General features: G+C 40.2%; 1 protein-coding gene across 7 annotated transcripts in view; it reads left to right on the forward strand.

The window, feature by feature from the left end:
* Positions 1 to 19917, forward strand: part of ASPH (aspartate beta-hydroxylase) — a 201373-nt gene that overhangs the window by 125142 nt on the left and 56314 nt on the right. For all 7 annotated transcript variants that reach the window (XM_054017214.1, XM_054017215.1, XM_054017216.1 and 4 more), the window contains one exon: positions 10951 to 11033. In XM_054017214.1, the coding sequence (XP_053873189.1) occupies positions 10951 to 11033 (83 nt within the window). The remainder of the gene's footprint in view (positions 1 to 10950; positions 11034 to 19917) is intronic.

Raw genomic sequence — 19917 nt, forward strand, 5'->3', positions numbered from 1 at the left:
CAATATCTTCCTTCAAGGCACCCAACACTGCAGTAACCCTATGCTAAGCCTTTGTGTTTATGACCATTACTAGAAGACTAGAGTGTATTATTATGGAAGTCAATACGGAAATCTATTTCTGGACTTAACGAAGGATGTATAATCATTTCCTGTGAGTGAAGCCAAAACTCATTAAGAGGCCTGGGATGATGAGCAAAGGGGATATACTGAAAAATACCATTATGGTCAGTAATTGTTCCCTATGTTGAGCATCGGCATATAAATGTACAAAAACCAGTTTCAGCAGAAACCCCGAAGAACACTTTATGCTGCAGAGAAAATCACACATGGAATCGCCGCTGCTAAAGATTTATTATAGTCATTAAATTCAACAGCTTTATTAGTTTCTAAAATACCTAAGCATTTATTGTCTGATTATATCTCTAGATAAGTTAATTATAGTACATTTCTGACTGTTACACTAGTATAATTAAGAAAGATCTTTAATTATTGCAGTTCAAGTGCTTTTAAATAGTCCTACCATAGTTGCTGTCAAATGCACATTTGTTTTGCAATCTTCTAATCTTTCCTTTATGGAAACCTACAGAATTAGCTGATCATTTAGGCCACCTGTAACTCACCAAGTGAATATTTAGCCCACCAAACCACAGGGCTATGACAGGAGTTTTCCATCATCATCAAATACCCATTCTTCTGCTACCCATTGGGAGGCAGAGCAATTTCAACAGCTAATTTGTAAAATGATGCAGACATAAGTTGAGGGAGAAGAAAAACAATATTTCCTGAGCAAGTTTTGAATTTCAAATAGAGAGTAGTTAGCTAGTTTAGATACAATACACAGTGGTTACTCTTGCTATTCTTTCAGTTTAGCCTTTGTATCTTTGAAAATAGGACTGTAGTGTTCAGTATTAGTACAATAGTAAAATTAGGCTTAGTACAATATTCAGTTACAAAACCAAATGGGAAGCTTTTAAGGATGACTGCTGTAAATATCTTTTTATAATTTCTTTCTCGCTTGAGAAAGTTAAAAGTGCCTATCCACAGATTAATAGCAGGAGGACATTCCAGAGACCCAGGTCCTTCCAGAAAATGTCTTGCCAGTCACAAACTGGATCTAGCATCAGTGCCTCCACTGATCACAACTGTGGCAGTGTATCACAGGAAGAGACTTATAAAACCACAAGGAGCAGCCTATATCTCATTGTAGACCGACCTGACGATTAAAAACACAATGAATACTTTCAAACACCAATAGAAAATCCAGCACTAGCAGCCCCACAAAATCTAACAAATAACTAAAGGAACTGTCCAAAGGTAAATAAATTAAGTGTCATGTGTACACCTTTCCTATACAATACCACACTAGCAGCATTTTCCTCCTCAATTACTCTCTTAAAATAATGAGCCAGTCAGTGTACCGTGAAGATAAATAGATCAGGAGAAACACCGCAAAGGCAAGAATCCCACATGGAGAATGCTTTTGTACATGGAAGGGCTGCTTTCTCTTTTATTCTCTGGCCCTGCCAACTGTAGCAACACAACTTCCCCTTTATCAGAATGGGATAGTCACACCAAATGTTTCTTATGCCTCTCTTCATGTGCCATGGAGGTCCCTCCAACTCCTCAAATAAGTGTGTTTAACTTATTGCACTCATCTGGCATCCTCATTCATGTTTCTCATTTAATGCAGGAAAAGCACCTTTCATGCGTTTTCAAGCATGTGGATCTGCTAAAAGTCCTTCAGGACACACAGACTAAGGCCTGGTCTACACTATGCGGGGAGAGGGAATTGATCTAAGTTACGACTTCAGCTACATGAATAACGTAGCTGAAGTCAATGTACTTAAATCGACTTACCTTGGTGTCTTCACCGTGGTGAGTTGACTGCTGCCGCTCCCCCATTGACTCCGCCTGTGCCTCTCGCCAAGCTGGAGTACAGGAGTCGATGGGAGAGCGCTCGGGGATCGATTTATCGTGTCTAGACTAGACGCGATAAATCGACCCCCACTGGATCAACCGATCCGGCGGGTAGTGTAGACATACCCTTAAGCTTTATTTGTTACTCAGTGACCTTAAAAAATCAAGACGACCACTAGGTTACTTGTGGTGGAGCTTCTGTTCAACGGACAGATAAGCCTCCCCCCATATAGGATCTGAGAACGTTTCGCTTGAGCAATATCAGCAACTTGGGTAGAGTGGTGTGAATACATGTTTAAACAGCAGTCAGTCAAAGCACAGTAGCAGGGTCCAAGTGGACAATTAGTGCATGGCGTGCTGTAGATCACTGTAAATGTAAATCATCGTAGATTTAGATTCCAGCTTGCTGTGCGTGGTTTATTTAGACATGCCCTAGGGACAGGGAATATTACCTCTATACAGCATTAGTCAGACTATTATTGTGTCCAGTTCTAGTATCCCCTCTTCAAAAAGGATGTGGACAAATTGGACAGAGTTCAGAAAAGCGCTTCAGTAATGACTCTAAGGTCTAGAAAACTTGGCATTCAGTGAGAGACGAAAGAAGCTCAATTTAGTTAATTTATCCAAGAGAGAGTTAAGATGGCTTGGTCACATGTGACAGGTAATTACAAAGGAAGAACTTACTGATGTCTCTTCAGTCTAGCAAAAAAAAGTATAATGAGGTACAATAGCTGGAAGCTGAAGCTAAACAAATTCAGATTAAAAATAAAGTGCACATTTTTAACAGTGAGGGTAAATAACCATTAGAACAACTTGCCTAGGGATGTGGTGGATTCTTCCTGGGTAATCAGAAGTTATGGGCCTGATGTAGAAATTAAGTATCAGAGGGGTAGCCGTGTTAGTCTGGATCTGTAAAAGCAGCAAAGAGTCCTGTGGTACCTTGTAGACTAACAGACGTATTGGAGCATGGGCTTTCGTGGGTGAATAGAAATTAGTGATTGAAACTCTTTGACCTGTGTTATGTAGAAGATCAGACTAGATCAGGAGTCGGCAACCTCTGGCACGCGGCTCGCCAGGGTAAGCACCCTGGCGGGCCAGGCCAGTTCGTTTACCTGCCGCGTCGGGGTTCGGCCGATCACGGCTCCCACTGGCCACGGTTCGCCATCCCAGGCCAATGGGGGCTGTGGGAAGCGGCGCAAGCAAGGGATGTGCTGGCCGCGGCTTCCCACTGCCCCCATTGGCCTGGGACGGTGAACCACGGCCAGTGGGAGCCACGATCGGCCGAACCTGCCAACGCGGCAGGTAAACAAACTGGCCCCGCCCGGCCCGCCAGAGTGCTTATCCTGGCAAGCCGCGTGCCAGAGGTTGCTGACCCCTGGACTAGATAATCATAATGACCTATTCTGTCCTTCAGATCTGTGAATCTATGAAAGCTTAACTTGTTTGGAACTGGTGAGGTATCTTTCAGTAGAACTGTGTTTCAGTATTTGGTTTAGGTGCACAGTTGCCATTTGTTCATAATGGAATAATGTTTTTGTTCAAGAATGAGGAAGAGGAAAGACCAGTAAATTGTTTTGCTATTATCTTTCTTTTCCTATTGCTTCTTCCTTTCCTTTTTTCCCTTCCCTATTTTAGAGGTATGGTATTGGCTTTGGTAGGTTAGTATGTTATGGTGCCTTTAGCTGATGTTCATTACTTAAAAGAGGTTCTTGCCTGCATATTTATACCTGCCCCTGGAAATTTCCACCACATGCGTCTGATGAAGTGGGTATTCCCCTATGAAAGCTTATGCTCCAATACGTCTGTTAGTCTATAAGGTGCCACAAGACTCTTTGCTGCTTTTACAGATCCAGACTAACACGGCTACCCCTCTGATACTTAAAAGAGATTGAGGTTTGTAAATAAGGTTGTCAGGTATTATCTTTGATTTCTACACTTCTCTTAAATTTGACTTGAAATCTAGAAAGGATCACTGACCTATTGTTCTTATAAAACTTGTTCATTTTATCTGTGTCCATGAACTTTGACTGTTATATTTTTATCATGGTCTTTTCAAGCAGTCTTTGGAATGAACTAAGGCATAAGCTACAGCAGGATATGTATTGTTTGCCATTAATTGCATTCCACAGGTTTGAGGAATGAAGCCAAAGGCAGATTGTCTTTTATCCCTGAGTAGTCTGACAAGAGCACAGCAATGCTCACCTTACAGTGTGATTATACCAGGGGTATAGGTTGCTTACCTATGGCGGCACACGAGCTGATTTTCAGTGGCACTCACACTGCCCAGGTTCTGGCCACCGGTCTGGGGGCCTCTGCATTTTAACTTAATTTTAAACGAAGCTTCTTAAACATTTTAAAAACCTTATTTACTTTACATACAACAATAGTTTAGTTATATATTATAGACTTATAGAAAGAGATCTTCTAAAAACATTCAAATGTATTACTGGCACGCGAAACCTTAAATTAGAGTGAATAAATGAAGACTTGGCACACCACTTCTGAAAGGTTGCCGACCCCTGGATTATACAATGGAACTGAACTGTTAAGGGGAAATAAAACATTTAAGATGATTGTCTAGTCTGTATTCTGACTAGATATATGATATAATTTCACAGGCCATTCATCAGAAATCTCCCTGCTACTAACTTACATTAGTCTGTCAAAATGTTCACATTTATAATAATAATAAAAAGCACAGTGTTGTGAACTGCATCTTCCAAGTTGATCTCATTGTTTATTGTGTAGGTAGTTAACAGTTTCAGTTTAACTTGAAAACTTTAATGAAACCAGCTACCAGGAATGGTCATTGTGGTTGTTTTCTCTGTTCTGTACAACCATTCATTTTTTTAGTTTTTTTTGTTTGTTTTGTTTTGTTTCCTTTTTGCTTCTGTGAATACACCCAAGCAAACAAAAACAACAACAACAACTAAACTTTTATAAGTAAAATCGTGATGCTCTGTCCAAAATCACATAATTGGGACAGTAAAAGCCTCTGGAAAGGACAACAGGTAAAGATCTCCTCTCTTTTGGGCACGAGGGAGGGGAAGGTAGACTGGACCAGATAAACAGTCCTTGGCTCTTGGCTGGGTGTGTGAGCATAGTCCCTGCCCTCACTGGTGCAATGAGGCAATCAGGGTGGATAGCTACCTCCTTGCTTAGTGGCCCATTGGCAGATCTGAAGTGTGTGGTAGAAACTGATTGGCTCTCCCTATCTTTCAGAGGTCATAAAGGGGTCCTCCTGGGCTTGATGCTTATTTGGTGTCCAGAAGCTCTCCCTCCCTCCTTTATCTGATTTATCTGATGCACGTTATCACTGGGTTTCCAGTTATGCTGTGAGCAGAGCTAGTCATCTCTTGGCTCAAGGAAAGGTTTTTTCCTTCATCGGAGAACCAGCAAAGTGGAGTACGGATTTTGTTTGCCTTCCTCACAGCAGTTGGGAGGCCTGATGTGGGGCTTAGGTCTTATTGTTTGCATATTACTCACAACTTTGGTTGTACCTGTTTTTTTTCCCCATGGCTAGTGGGGTCAGTTCATGTCATGTGGGATGGCAGGGGGGAGTTAATGAAGCAGTGAAGGGGAGGCCTCAAGGTGGTAGTTGTTGGGGGTTGCCCAGTCTGGACAGATCGGAACCTGCACTTGACTGCTAGTGCTAGGTAGTTTGAGGCTAGTTCTTTTATTTTGGATTTGGTTTATAAAGCTACAGCCTCCACTTCTGTCCATGTTGTTGTTCGCATGGAAGCAGTGAGACACAGACACCATAATATGGCTAAATAAAGAGGCCACAACATTATCCAAAACTTCCCTAACTGGGAAAACTACCCCAGACTGTCTGATAGGCTTGTTCCAGTGTGGTTCTCAATGGGCACAAATGGTCTGATTGTTTTATAATCCAGAGGGTGGGTATGAAGGTCATGCCACCTCTCCACCCTGAGGCCTGCCAGGAGTCAGACCCCCAACCAGTCCTCTCCTCCACACCAGATATAGGGGAGATGAGGGGACCTACAAGCTTTATGAGATATAGAGGCATAGCCCTTCCCTATACCTTGTGCTCAGGAGCAATGTCCAAACAGATTCCGGGTGTACAGAAAACTCATAAGACCATTTCTAATTCACCAACTGCTTTGGAACCCGCCAAAGTTGTGACCATCGTAATTTAACCCCCCAAGACCAGACTTCCAGGATGCCAGATGGAAGATGAAAAAACCCACACAGTTGTTTTCCAGTTTCCAATATGGGGAAAAAATCCTTTCCAGACCCCAAAACTGGAGCTTGGCCTACTCCCCAGCTTCACCAGGGATCTAGGAACTAGGCTAAGGGTGGGGCAGAAACAAGGAGCCCACAAACTCTACCAACCCCTCCAATACCCTACCACTAGCAAATAAGAACCAATTGCCCAGCCCCCAACACCACCCCAACCACCTAATGGCAGCAGCAGTAGGCAGGACAAGGCCCAGATTCTGGGCTCTAAATGCAGCATACGACATTCCCTTTCCCTCCCCTTCCAATCAATATATTATGAACATAAGGAAGGAAGGGGGAAGAAGCATCCCCCCTATATAAAAATCAGGGGGGAGGAGAAGGGAGAGGGGGCACATACTCCCAATTGAGATCTCTTCATCATGGCCGTAAAAGGTATCTGAACTACTCCTGGTCCATCAAAGCCACACCCTGGTCAGCCAAGTGAGCATTGTGCACATCTGTGTCAGAGTAAAACTACAGTATTGCAAAATTCTGTGCCCAAAATTTAAAGGGAAAAGAACAGTGGGGAAAATATTTCTATAACATATATGAACAAGTGCAAAATAAAATACTTTCAAGTCAGTTAATTTTAACTGTAACTATTCTCGGATAGTTGTTAATGATGTTCTTCTGATGTCCTCTCTTGGGAGCAAAAATTTATACGGGCACTTTTAAGTCAAGGGCTAAAATAATGTATGCCATAAGGACAAAATATACCTCTGACCCTGCCAGCAGTAGGCGCTCTTGGGGGACAACTACTGCACTGGTGGGGTGCAAAATAAACTTTATTAAGAAAATGCAAAAAACAGGGAAAATTCAATAGTGGGGGTTCGGGTTTTGTTAAGGTAGACAATTGGGGAGGGGTTTCTTTTAGTAAATAGGATAGGGGGGTTCAATAGTGGGGTATAATACAGTGCGGTCCAATACAGTTGGTAACCAATTAACACTGAAGTATAAATGTAACATGTAGCTAACAGTTCCTATGTAAAAGGTGTGTCACAGCAGCATATAACCAACTAACAGTTATGAGTAAAATGTGTTAAATAACCAACAACTCTAAGTAAAAATATGTCACAGTGGTGTAAATGTAAAATGTGAAGTGTATGTTAGAGAGAAAAAGGGTAACCAATGGGGGTTTATGCTAGACTTCAGTAATACAATTGAGGTTTGGCAGCAGCAGGGGTGGGGTGAGCATGTGGGGGAAGGGATTAAAAGAGAGAGAGAGAGAGAGGCAGTGGTAGAGGAGTGAGGTTGCGGGATGGAGGAAGAGGAGCACGTGGTGGAGCAGAGACCAAAGGCAGAGATGCTGCGGAGGGAGATTTAAACTCAGGGGGACACAGAGAGCAGACAGGCTGCAAGTTTAAACAGCAGAGAGACTGTAATGAGTGACTGGGGAGCTCAGGGGGAGACGCGGGCAAGCTCGAGGGGGGGAGGGTTAGGGCAGCGGGAAGACAGACTTAACCACAATTATACAGAACACAGTAAAATCTTATCTATGATCTAACTTAACCAAGACTACACAAATTAGCAAGTAACAGAGCACAATACAAACAATTCTTTAAACCTAACTTAACCACAGCTATGCAAAATGAAATTACAACTTATCTAGACTAAGAACCTGATTCTAATAGGTGCACCTTACACTATGCCACTTCTTTGATCGGGAGGGGGAGCAGTTCCGGAGAGCAGAGTGGTGTGAGCCCCGGGGTGGGGGTGTTAACTAGTAGTGGCTGCAGCAGTGGGGTGGCTGCAAGCCGGCAGCCCAGGATACAGTCCAGGAAGGCACAGCCTAGCAGCGGCACAGGCTTATTTCCAGCAGCAAAAGCGCGGCGGAGCAAGAAACAGATTACAGATACAGACCAAGGAACTAGCTTGGGTCTGTCTGCTGGGGAAACAAGGCCAGCAGCTAGGACAGGGGAAGTTTGCAAGAGGAAGTTCTTACCAATCCCCAGGACAGCAGCAAGCACAGAGACAGGAACGGCAGTAGCATCAGAGGATGGAGAGAGGACTCGATTCACTTACAATAGTCAGGAGATCTCCAGGCACAAATTTGTTGTTCGTGGGAGGGGAGTTTAAAAACGGGAGTACGCTCAAAAACAAACGAGAGCGGGGAGAGGGCACCCCAAAGACCGCTAGCTGATCAGACCAGGTAGCAAAGCAATGACCTTCTCCAAGGTCTGATCAGAAAATGTCCGGCTTTAAAGGCAAACTCAGGCAGTTTCCCACCAGTACTTTTGATTGGCTCCTCTTGATACAGGGGAGGAGAGAAGGCAGGGAAAGGCTGCAGGTAAGCGTAGGCATGCCTGGGCATGTTCTGAGTCACAGGTATGACTCATATGCTTAATTAGTTGGCCACTTCAGGTCTTGCATTTCTGGGCAGCGCCCCCCACACTGGGCCCGGGTCTGAACAAAGGAACCAAACAAAGAAGCAAGAAGCCCCCTCCCTAGGCAGAGCAATGGCTCCAGTTAGTCTGTACAAGCCATTCCTAGGAATAGGGCTGTGACTTTAGTTAGCACAATGGCCGGGAGGGGCGGACACACAGGACAAACAGAAAGGAGAGGGGAAAAAGGAATGCAGCAGGGGGACAGCTGGAACAGACAACCTCTTCTCCTGATCCTGCTATATTGTGATTCTGGTATCTCACCCTTTAATTTAACTTTTTTAAAAATGTGATCAGTAAAAAGTGCCTATATTATAAATAGTTGATGAATCTTGTGCATAAGAGGCCCATTAAAAGTAACTTGCAATCTATTAAAACCCAAACCATACAATGTTTCTTCACATAAAAATAAGATATGCATTATTCATCAACATTAATTACAACTTATTTTGTCTTATTTTGATCAATAAAAATAAAGCCTTCCTCTAGGTGATACGCTGCTCTATAATTAGAGCTCTACCAAATTCACGGCTGTGAAAAATGCATCATGGACTGTGAAATCTGATCTCCCCTGTGAAATCTGGCTATTGTGCGGGAGGGGCAGGCCTGGCGGCCCCCTAGCTGTGGGCTGGGCTCCAGCTACTAGTCCCGGCCTGGGCTGGGGAGGGATGGGACTTCCTTTTCCCCTGAAGGGGCTGTTCCCCGAGCACCGTCAGACCCACCTTCAGGAAGCTCCATGGCTGCTGGCTGGGATAGCCCCCGACCTGGGATTGAGATGTTGCAGCCCCAGATGTCAGTCCCTGATCCGGGCAGGAGGCTGTCAGGAAAACCTGGACGTATGGGAAGCCACCCACCCCATATCCTGCAACAGTCATTTCTGTGCTGCTGCTGGCAGGGGAGCTGGCTTTAGAGGTTGGCTCCCGGCCAGCAGTGGCTGCTCTCTGGCCGCCCAGCTCTGAAGGCAGCTCTGCCTCCAGCAGCAGTGCAGAAGTAAAGGTAGCAATACCACAACCCCCCTACAATAACCTTGCGACCTCCACCCACGACTTTCTTTTGGATCATGACCCCCACCGTTACAACACTGTGAAATTTCAGCTGTAAACATATGAAACCATGAGAATGGAAATTGTTTTGTGAGAGGTGTTTATATGTCACCAACTCATTTTCTAGTAGTTGTATGCCACTGAGTAACAAAGCAGTTCCTATATCCAGGATTGTAATTGAACACACCTCATACTGTTCTTGCAAGGCCAAAGCGTGATATATATAAATGCATAATTATTATTTTAGTACCTGGGCAGAGATGAAATGTAAATCTCCTAAGTGGTCATATCACTCTGCATTGGTTTAGGGCGTTTTTTTTTCTTCTTCTTCAAAAACCACCTTACAGAGAAGCTAACTAATGTCTAATTTAACAGATGTGACCTCATCTGTTAAAGGATTATTACACTAGAAGGAAGTTATGTATAATGTATTAAAATATCCCTGCAGGGAGACTACAGGCTACATTTAATATACTGGAATACGTGATGGTTGCATTGAAAGCTCCCAGATGAATCCTATAGCTTCTCAGTAAAACGGGCAGATGAAAATGATTGCCCTTTATGTAATGTTTACTGTGTTGTATTAGTTAGTGCCTCACAGCTGAATAATATTTATGTTAACAGTTCATTTTCAGCTTTGCATATTGGCCTCCTGCTGGTATAGAGTTGATTGTTTAATTTTAAGGGGGATCAAAATGATATTATTTTGTTGAAACAGAGGAAAGGTTCTTCCAACCCTCATCTAAACCAGATGCCAGGGAAAAGGAAGGCTTACTTCTCTGAGAAAGAGACTTAGTATATCATATCTATCCAATTTACAGGGCTGAGGTTTTTTCTCACTATCTCTTCTGTGGCATTGTTTGTTATATGCCTGATGTCTTCCTTCCTTCTCATATCTATGTGAACAGCACTGTCCTCAAATCAATGGGATATACTCCCTGCGTGGGGCAGTCTGGCCCCTTTCCCCCAAGGAAACTAACCATTCCCATCCTCAACAGATATGAGAAGGACGAGACACAAAATAGCTCCTGTATATGTTAACACTAAACCTTAGCCAGTGTGTCTTTCTTGTTGCACTATTTATTTAGACTGTTTCCAGTCATAAAAGACATTTGTACAGGCAAACTGGATAATTGTATTCCCAAAAGTACATTTAGTTGAACAGTTATTCAATTTAAGTGCATAAATGCTGACTTCCATATGTAAATATAGTTTTTTTGTAGGCATAATGAATGCTTGCCTATTTTTTTTCCGGTGTATTCTAAACCTACCTTATCGTGCTGTGGTTAAAGGAAACTTCCAAACATATACTTGTGAAGTTCAGGGAAATTCATAGTAGTTTTTTGTTTTTTCTTAAACTTTTCTAGCTAAGAAGAAACCAAAACTCTTAAACAAGTTTGATAAGACCATTAAAACCGAACTGAATGCTGCAGAAAAGCTACGTAAAAAGGTAGGTTTGAATTCTGTTTCTCCTAGTGCTGTAAACCATGGCTACAAACTAACAGGCATAAAAATAACAGGAATAATGAATTTTATATTTGTTTCTGTTTTTCTCTAACCAAGCATTCAGCACACATTTGTGATTGTACTTCAATGTTCATTTTAGCTTGGTAATTCACCTTTTGTCCTTTCAGATCATAATGTGTGTTCCTTCATGTCTGTCATGGGCACTCGCTGTGTGTTATAAAAATTTACATCTTAACCACTTACTGAATTTTGTATTTTTTTTAATGTTCCCATCTTTGTCTCTAGGTGCATATACAACATATTTATTTAAAAAAATTATCAGGCCCTGGTCAACAGATATACAGACATCCTATATCCACCTGTAAAAATAAATATACTCCTCTATCACTTCTTCAGGCAGAAACCTGAGTGAATAGATAGTTTTACAAATTGTCCTGAGCATCAATAAATTCTGGCTCTGTCTTGCTAATGAGTACACAAAGCTCCAACCCCTCTACTCACATGTTCAAATTGAATCACTGCTAGTAAAAGCACACTAGCTGACCTCGGATGTCTTTAAAGTGATTATGGAGACTGCAAATTCTTCAGATAAATAGGATGATATAAGGACTGATAATACTACAACTTGTTAATATGAATGCATAACAAAACAAAAGAGATAATAAATACATGCACAAGATGGAAATACCGTATGAATAACAAAATTCAGTGTTCATTATTTGTAAAACTTGGGGGAAAAACAAACCCAAACCAATCAACCAAACCAACCCCCCCCCCCCACAATCCCACAAAACAAACCCTGAACCCATAGAGGTCATGCAGTGCATCAATTGTTAAAGTGACTAAGTAAATATATACTGTAAGTGAGAACATAAGCTATGAGTATTGGGGTCTAATATATACTAACCTGCAAAAGTATGCAATAGTTTTCATGTGTGACCAGACAGCTTTATTCTCTCCCCCCCCCCCCCTTCTCAAGCATTGCTATTAGACAGTGTCATTTTTTCCATTAATGCAATAGTAAAGAGCTCACTAAGCCAGTCTGTGTAGGAAGGAGGAATTGCAGATTTCCATTTTCTGAGATAACTCTCTTGGCCACTACTGCAATCCATTCCTTAATGTTAACTGGTAATACCAATCCAGCACCCCTAAAATACACAAGCTTGGAGAATGAAAAATAGCAACACTTAAAAGTTTCTGAGAGAGCACTGAATATGGTGTTGCAGAACACATGCATTTTTGATAGGTATAGAGGATGTGTTAAAGGTTGGCATGGGGCTGTTTGCATCTCCAACATTCACTGTGTGGTGCCAATCTAGCCTTAAATAAACATTCTGGAGTCCCGTAATACCTGTTTGATATCTTGTTCCGGAAGAATCACAAGGATAAAGAACTTGAAATATCTTTCATGTTAAGCCAAATATCTTCCTGGGTTTCTGTTGTGATAGTAATGCTAAGATTTTTTTCCCCCCCGTTTTTCTCTGAGAGTAAGATTGAGAGGTAATAGCCACCTATAAGTAATTCCTACAAATTGGCTTTTGTTTCCAGATTTCTTAACATGTTCCTAGAGGTGAGAGTTGAAACAGACCAATTGTCTCCCATCCTTGCGTGAATCCTTGGCATAGCCTCTGAAAGAAGGAACTGTGAGGCTACGGTAGCTGACATTGCATATGTAATCGAAGGAGGCCAGTCTATTATCTTGTATTATATCTTTAATTATTGTTAATCTTTCTTCTATCCAAATTGTCTTAAGCGTAGAGCTGGCTTTGATCCTGAGACATAAGCTATTCTGTAGTGGTACAAGAAGAGAATTAGTAAGATCAGACACTGTAATCAACATGTTGCAGGAGGCCCCATGGAGATGCAAAGGTTGGATTTTTCCTTAAGTGTGTGGGTAGTCTCTTAAGGTATATAAAAGAAGAGAGGGAACCAAATGGCATAGCTATGCTTTTTTCAATCTCAAACCAGGCCAGTGTGTATACAGAGTTACTGGAGGACGCATTTGGAATGGTAGATAAAATAGATACAAATCTGTCCAGTTGCCCAGGATTTTTAAGCGAGTGGCAAGCAAGTTATCTTATATAAATTGCATGATAAGCCTATTTATTCAAGCAAAGGAGAGACCTTGAAAGGCAATAAGCAAATGATATAAGTCTTTCTTGTGCAGATATTCATTTTGGCTATTTCTATTCCTCCACAGCAAGGACAGAGGGAGGAGACACCACCTCTCTAGATCCTTGGAAATTTCTTTTAATACATAGTCCATATTTATAGAAACAACTTTGGAAAGATTAGGATAAATATTAACACCTAAATAAGTTACTTCCTTGCATTTTTCAAATGGAAAATGCTGAAACTGAGAAAGATCTGTTCTCTTGGCTAGATCCATTGCTTGCCATTTATTCAAGTTAATGCGAAAACCAGAGCTCTTTCCAAAAATATCAACTGCATTCAATAATGATGGAATTGATGGGGATGTCTGATTTAAACCTTGTTAGAATTGCTTAAATTGATTATTTATATCTATTGGTTCAAAGATGGCACTCCTCTCCTCTTGTAATAAGGAAGAAATATTGTTGGCTAGATCCATCTTAAGTCTTCTGGCAAATAGTTGACCTGCTTTTTTTTCCCTATTCATAATATCTTTATTTCACCCTGTTCAGTGAAAAGTCAATGAATGCTGGATAAGCATTCATTATATTTATATTTGGCATTGATTAGAGAACATAGGAGGTTTTCATTATTTGGGTCAATTTTATATTTTCTCTGCAACTCATCTATTTCCTTGTCCAGAAAGTCTAGTAACTTGAGTCTTTCTCTCTTCTTTCGGAGGCATACTTTATGCATTCACCCCTTACAGTAGCTTTCAGAGGTTCCCAAAACATGGTATCTGAGAGTGGTTCTTTCTTGTATGACATTAGAAATGACTGTATCAACTGTAGAACAAAACTTTGCATCTTTTAGTAGCAGAGTCCACCTAGGAGATTTTAATGATGCGCAACCTGTGTCTATGGTAAGTATAATTGGAGCGTGATCTGAAATTAATATATTACATCAATAGCTGCTTCTAGGCATGCTGGAATCAGTGCCTTAGATGTTTGAAAAAAGTCAATTCTGGAGTAAGATGAATGTACTGTAGAGAAATATGCATAGTCATGCTCCTAGGGGTCTCTTGGCCTCCATATATCTTTTAAATCAAGTTCATTCATTAATAATGAGGGTTGGCATATTGTGCTTTGGAAGAGGGGTCTTGTGTAATTGGATTTGTCCAGATGTCTGTCTAGCATAGTATTCCAATTGCCTCCCAGTATTACAAATCCATTTTATTAGAAAAAATGACTGCAATGTCTTTGAAAAATTCAGAATTACCTCCACTTGGATACTACCTTTTTTGAGTTGAAACAGCCTTCAAGAAGAACATAACTTCCTTCAGGATCAGACCAAGACTGTATACATTAAAAAGTTATATTTTTGTGAATTCAGATGGATGTGCATCTGCTCCTAGAATTCAGTGATGAATGATACTCAACACCTACCCACATCTTCTTGTTTCTATTGGTATTTGTTTCTGCAAGATGAGTTTCCTGCAATAAAGCTACTTGGCACTTTTTTTTTTTAATCTGACGTGTCCCAGAATTGTAATTTTTTTGGAAGGTTGATGAAGTCCCCTCATATTCCAGGAGTGCACTCTAAGAAATTTCATGGAAAGTTTTAAAAGATATATTAAGATATATTACCTTATTCTAAAGATAAGATGAAATTGTAAAACCCTCTCTCTAGGAGAGAGTCTGTATTTATACATATTAAATACTGGTTATTTTGAATTAATTTATGCCTTCAGTTGAGCCTCTGAGAGTGGCAGGTATACAAAAAGATCTATAGTTAAATATCATGTGTCTTTCAAAGTATATTTGCTACCGAAAACAACAAATATTAACAGACTTAAAACAAGCCAGTGTGGGCACATTCGGATCTCTGATGACTTCGGTTCCATCCACTCCTCTCTTCCCTGTATTATCTAATAGTATAAACATCTCTAAATACAAATATATTTAAAGTCAAATATTACCCTATAAATACCATTGGGGTTCTAAAATATGTATAATATGTACAAGATTTTCTGTATACGTGCACATATATTTATATACACAATCACATGTAAATTAATTTATATTGATTTACCAAATCAATTGTAAACACAAAATCGAAATATTAAGAATACAATATAAAAATCATATTCAGAGTATGTTCAATGCACTGCACATATTGAATAACTAGTGCTATTTAAGGTTTAGGTTATAGCCTACTTTACTTGTCAGGAGTGTGTTGACTGTTCCATAACACAATCCATGAGAGGCAGAGCTAATGGAGAGATCTTGTCTAGCAGTGCAAGTTGTGATGATTAATGCAAATAGTACCAACTACTGACTGAAGTATTATAAACTCCATCTCAGTGTTAAACAGTTACTCTATGCATTCCGGTTGTTATTACTGCTCAGTTCCCAAGGAGATCAGCAGAAGAGTTCAGTCTTGCTGGTTATCTGCTAGGAGCTGGAAGACGATATAAGGGAATATTATCACATCTACAAGGGCATATAAGAAAACCAACTGATTTTTAAACTACTTGAGATTGGTTTTTTCATCATGAAAAGCCTTTCTGTTATTTTTGGTCAAATCTGGTCTCAGTCTTTGAGGTGTTGGCCAAGATTCAGAGTGGGTTTTGCAAAATCTTGTGGAGCCTGCTAAATCCATAATGAAGGTGAATGAGTACTTGATGAAGATTTGCTTTATGCCATTGAACGCAGCCCTCTTTTTGTTAAACTCAGCTGAGAAGTCTGGAAAAAGGAGAAAATGTGTGGCCTTTGTACATAAGGGTTTCAGGTTTTCTAGCAGCTTTCATTAACGATACTTCATCATCAAGCTGCTGAAGTTCAATGATAATGGGTCTGGGTTTGCCAGACTCCTGGCTTCTAGTACGCATTTGAAGAGCCTTTTCAATATCTAATGGCGGTATCTAGGGATCCAATTTAAGTATGTCAGGGAGCAGATTCTGAAGAAAGCTGATAATATTCATCCTCTTTAGACCCTCAGCAATACCCAAGAGGCAAAGTTTGTTTCTTCAAGATCTGTTTTCTAAGTCATCCTGTTTTTCTTCCAGTTTGTCTAGTCTAAGCTTTAAGAGCCAGTTTCTTCTTTAATTTCCCAGGTTTCAATGCAGTCTTTTGTAGCTCATTTTCCAAGTGAGCCGTTCAGGATTTTATATCACATACTTCCTGAGAGAGTCCACAAATATCTTTTGAGATTGAATCCAGTCAGTCCGTAAGGAATTCCTTCAGTGCCGTGATATCCTGAGCTAGGTTCTGCTGTGACCTTACAGTCTATCTTTCAGCTTAGGTGATTCAGGCTTAGGTCTTTTGTTGCCTCTCATTTTTTTCCCACTGGAATCCATAGTCAACAATTTGAAGTTTATCCAGGGGATTAACTGAAACTTTGATGACACTTATTGCCAGTTTGCTTGGAAAATAATTATTAGAGACAAATTGATATGTGGACAGTGAGGAAGTCTGAAACTAGGCAACCATCTTCTTCATGGGTACCATCTGATCCCTCAAAAACTTTTTGAATGAACTTTAAAAAAAACACACTTAATTTTTCACACTTTTCATTATTTTCGTCTATCAATGACAATTTTGATATGAGATCTTTTAAAACAAAATTAAAAATTTCATTTTATTACCAAAAATAATTGCATTTTCATGTTTTGTTCTCCTTTCAGCTTTTACATTTTTTCCCCTTTTCTTTCCCCTGAAATTTGATTTTTGTTTTGTTTTTGTTTCAAATGGTGGGGAAGAATCCAACTTCCTCTCACTTTTTTTTATTTCTTCCTTTCCTTTCTTCCTTTTCCACTGAGAGAGGGGTGCAAGAGAAGAACAGAACTCCACTTTATCTCCCTTTTTAACTCTTCCCCCAACTCATTTCCAGTGGGGGAAAGGGAGAGGGAAAGGAAAAGTTAAAAAGAAAGGGAGAGTGGGATTTATTGATTTTTTTTTTTTCCCCCACCATTTTGAATGAAAAATATAGAAGTCAAAATGTTTCATTTGAAATTTAATCCAAAATATTTTTATATCAACAAAATATTTTTGCCTAAAATTTCCTTGTCACTGAAATCTCATTTTTTCAACAAAATGCTTTTTGTCTAAAAAATGTTGACAAGTTCTAATCAATACAAACATCTTGAATTGCACTCAGATAAGTAACTAGTGCAATGTTTGGAATATCAAGGCCAGGATAAGGGTGAGAAGGTCGTGAGAGAGAACTGATCAGTCATCACATCAAAAGCAGATGGCCACCTGGGATTCCAGGAGCATTTGGGGATCCATCAGTAGACCTAAATTGCAATCTTATTGACAAAAAGTAAGCAGTCTCACTCAGTCATAGAGGCAGAAGCCATCTTTATTCTATTCTCAACCAACCAGGATTACTTTTGATTTATGTGACTGGAGCTTCATCCACTTCACCCTCATCCAAGCTCCTAGCTCAGCCCGCATCTGGAAAAGCAAAAACACTATACCATGTGGGGCTGAAGAAAGAGAAAACGAGCTGTGTGCCATCCACATAATAATGATACTGTAGCTCAACTGCCTTGCTGTCTTCTCCAGCCGCTGTATGTAGTGTATACATTTACATTTAGCTATATTAAAACACACATTGTTTGCTTGGACCCATCTTACCAACACATTGAGATCATCTGTCCTTTTCATTATTTGGGTCATCTCTGAACTTTATAAGTGATGATTTTATGTTTTGTTCCAGGTCATTAATAAAAGTGACAAATAGCACAGGGCCATGAACCAATCCCTGTGGTACCCCACTAAAAACACACTTGTTGAATGATGATTCTCCATTTACAATTACATTTGAAACCTATCATTAGCCAACTCTTAATCCATTTAATGTATGCCATGTTACTTTTTATCTTTCTAGTTTTTTAAACAAAATGTCATGTGGTACCAACTCAAATGCCTTACACAAGTTTAAGTACATTATAACAACACGATTACCTTTATCAATCAAACTTGTAACCTCATCAAAAATGTTGATTGGCATTAATTATATTAAACTCCTTTAATTCTTTATTAATAGAGTTCCATATCCTCCATTATCTTGCCCAGGATGGATTTCAGATAGGATGACCCAGTAATTATAGACCTGTTTACCCTTTTTGAATATTGGCACAACATTAGCTTTCTTCCAGTCTTCTGGAACTTCCCTGGTATTCCAAGACTTGTTGAAAATCAACATTAATGGTTTAGTGAGCTCCTCAGGCAGTTCTTTAAAATTCTTGGATGCAAGTTATCTATACCTGCTGATTTAAAAATGGCTAACTTTAATAGCTGCTGTTTAACAACCTCTTGCAATACTAGTGGAATAGAAAGTATTATCATATGATATTGCTACATTACTACAGATCATGTGATAACTTCTGTTTTTTCCCCAATTACAGAACAGAAATATTTATTTAACACTTCTTTCTCTTCTGCATTATTATTGATTGTACTATTTCCATCTAGTAATGGGCCAATACCATTGTTAAGATTCTTTTTGTTACTAATATACTTTAAGAACTTCTCCTTATTGTCCTTAAATCTGCTGGCCATAGATTTTTTCCCTTAGTCCCTTCGCTTTCCTTATCACTTTTATACACTTCCTGGCTTCTGATTTATGTTCATTACTTTCAATTTCCCCTTTTTCCATTGGTTTACGCACACGCGCACACACACACACACTATATATTATAGCTGCCTTCACTTCCCCTCTAAACCATGCCATTTTTTTTTTTAACCAATATGATCTTTTTTCTCAAATGTGGGATTGTGGCTTTTGGGGTATCTAGTAAATGTTCTTAAACAATTCCCAGTTATTCAATTTTTTCTGATTAAATTCTTCCTCACAGCTGATTTGGCTCATAATGGTTTTCAGCTTTATGAAATTGACCCTTTTAAAGCACCAATATATATCACTGGTCTGGACTTTATTCTGTTTGCACATTATAAACATGGTTAAGTCATGATCACTTGTACCCAAGTTACCATTAATTTTTAGTTCTGTGATTGGTTCCTCTTACAGGGTCTAATACAGAATTTCCCTGTGTTGGCTGCAACACTTTTTGAGTTAGGAAACTATAATATTTAGAAATTCCAGGAATATTTTAGTACTGTCAGCCTGAGACTTCCAGCATATGTCACTCAAATCGAAGTGCCCCATGATCACTCAGCTTCTCTCCCCCTCCCCTCAGCCCCCAAGAAGGAGAGAAATTGGAATACTCAAGTACAATCCTGTCCATCTGTGCCAGGGCCAAAGTTGAGTCAACCACATCAAAGGCTGCTGATATAAAAGAATTGGCCTAGACATCTGATTGCTGTCCATTTTTGGGAAGAAGTTTCCAACCAGCAAAACTTCTGTGGACTCCGTCCCATACTCAGATTCAATGTAGAGAAAATAATTGAATCTGAAGACTCCAAATGATCCCAAAGTTCCATTGTCATTGTCTTCTCAATTAACTTATGTAAAAATGCAGGTTAGGGACAGGGCAACAGTTAGCAAGATCCTCAGCATCAGAAGATGGATTCATGAGTACCAGCCTAATAACTGCTCTTTTGGGTGAAGCTGCCACCTTGCCTTCTGTGAAGAGTTAAGGGTTAGTATATCAAACTAAATCAGAGGTGGGAAAACTACGGCTGGGCCACATCTGGCCCGCGGGACCCTCCTCCTAGCCCCTGAGTACCTGGCCGGGGAGGCTAGCCCCCGGCCTCTCCCCTGCTGTTCCCCCTCCCCTGCAGCCTCAGCTCACTGTGTCACCGGCGCAA

Source organism: Malaclemys terrapin, chromosome 2 (genome assembly GCF_027887155.1).
Source record: "Malaclemys terrapin pileata isolate rMalTer1 chromosome 2, rMalTer1.hap1, whole genome shotgun sequence".
NCBI classification, from domain to species: domain Eukaryota; kingdom Metazoa; phylum Chordata; order Testudines; family Emydidae; genus Malaclemys; species Malaclemys terrapin.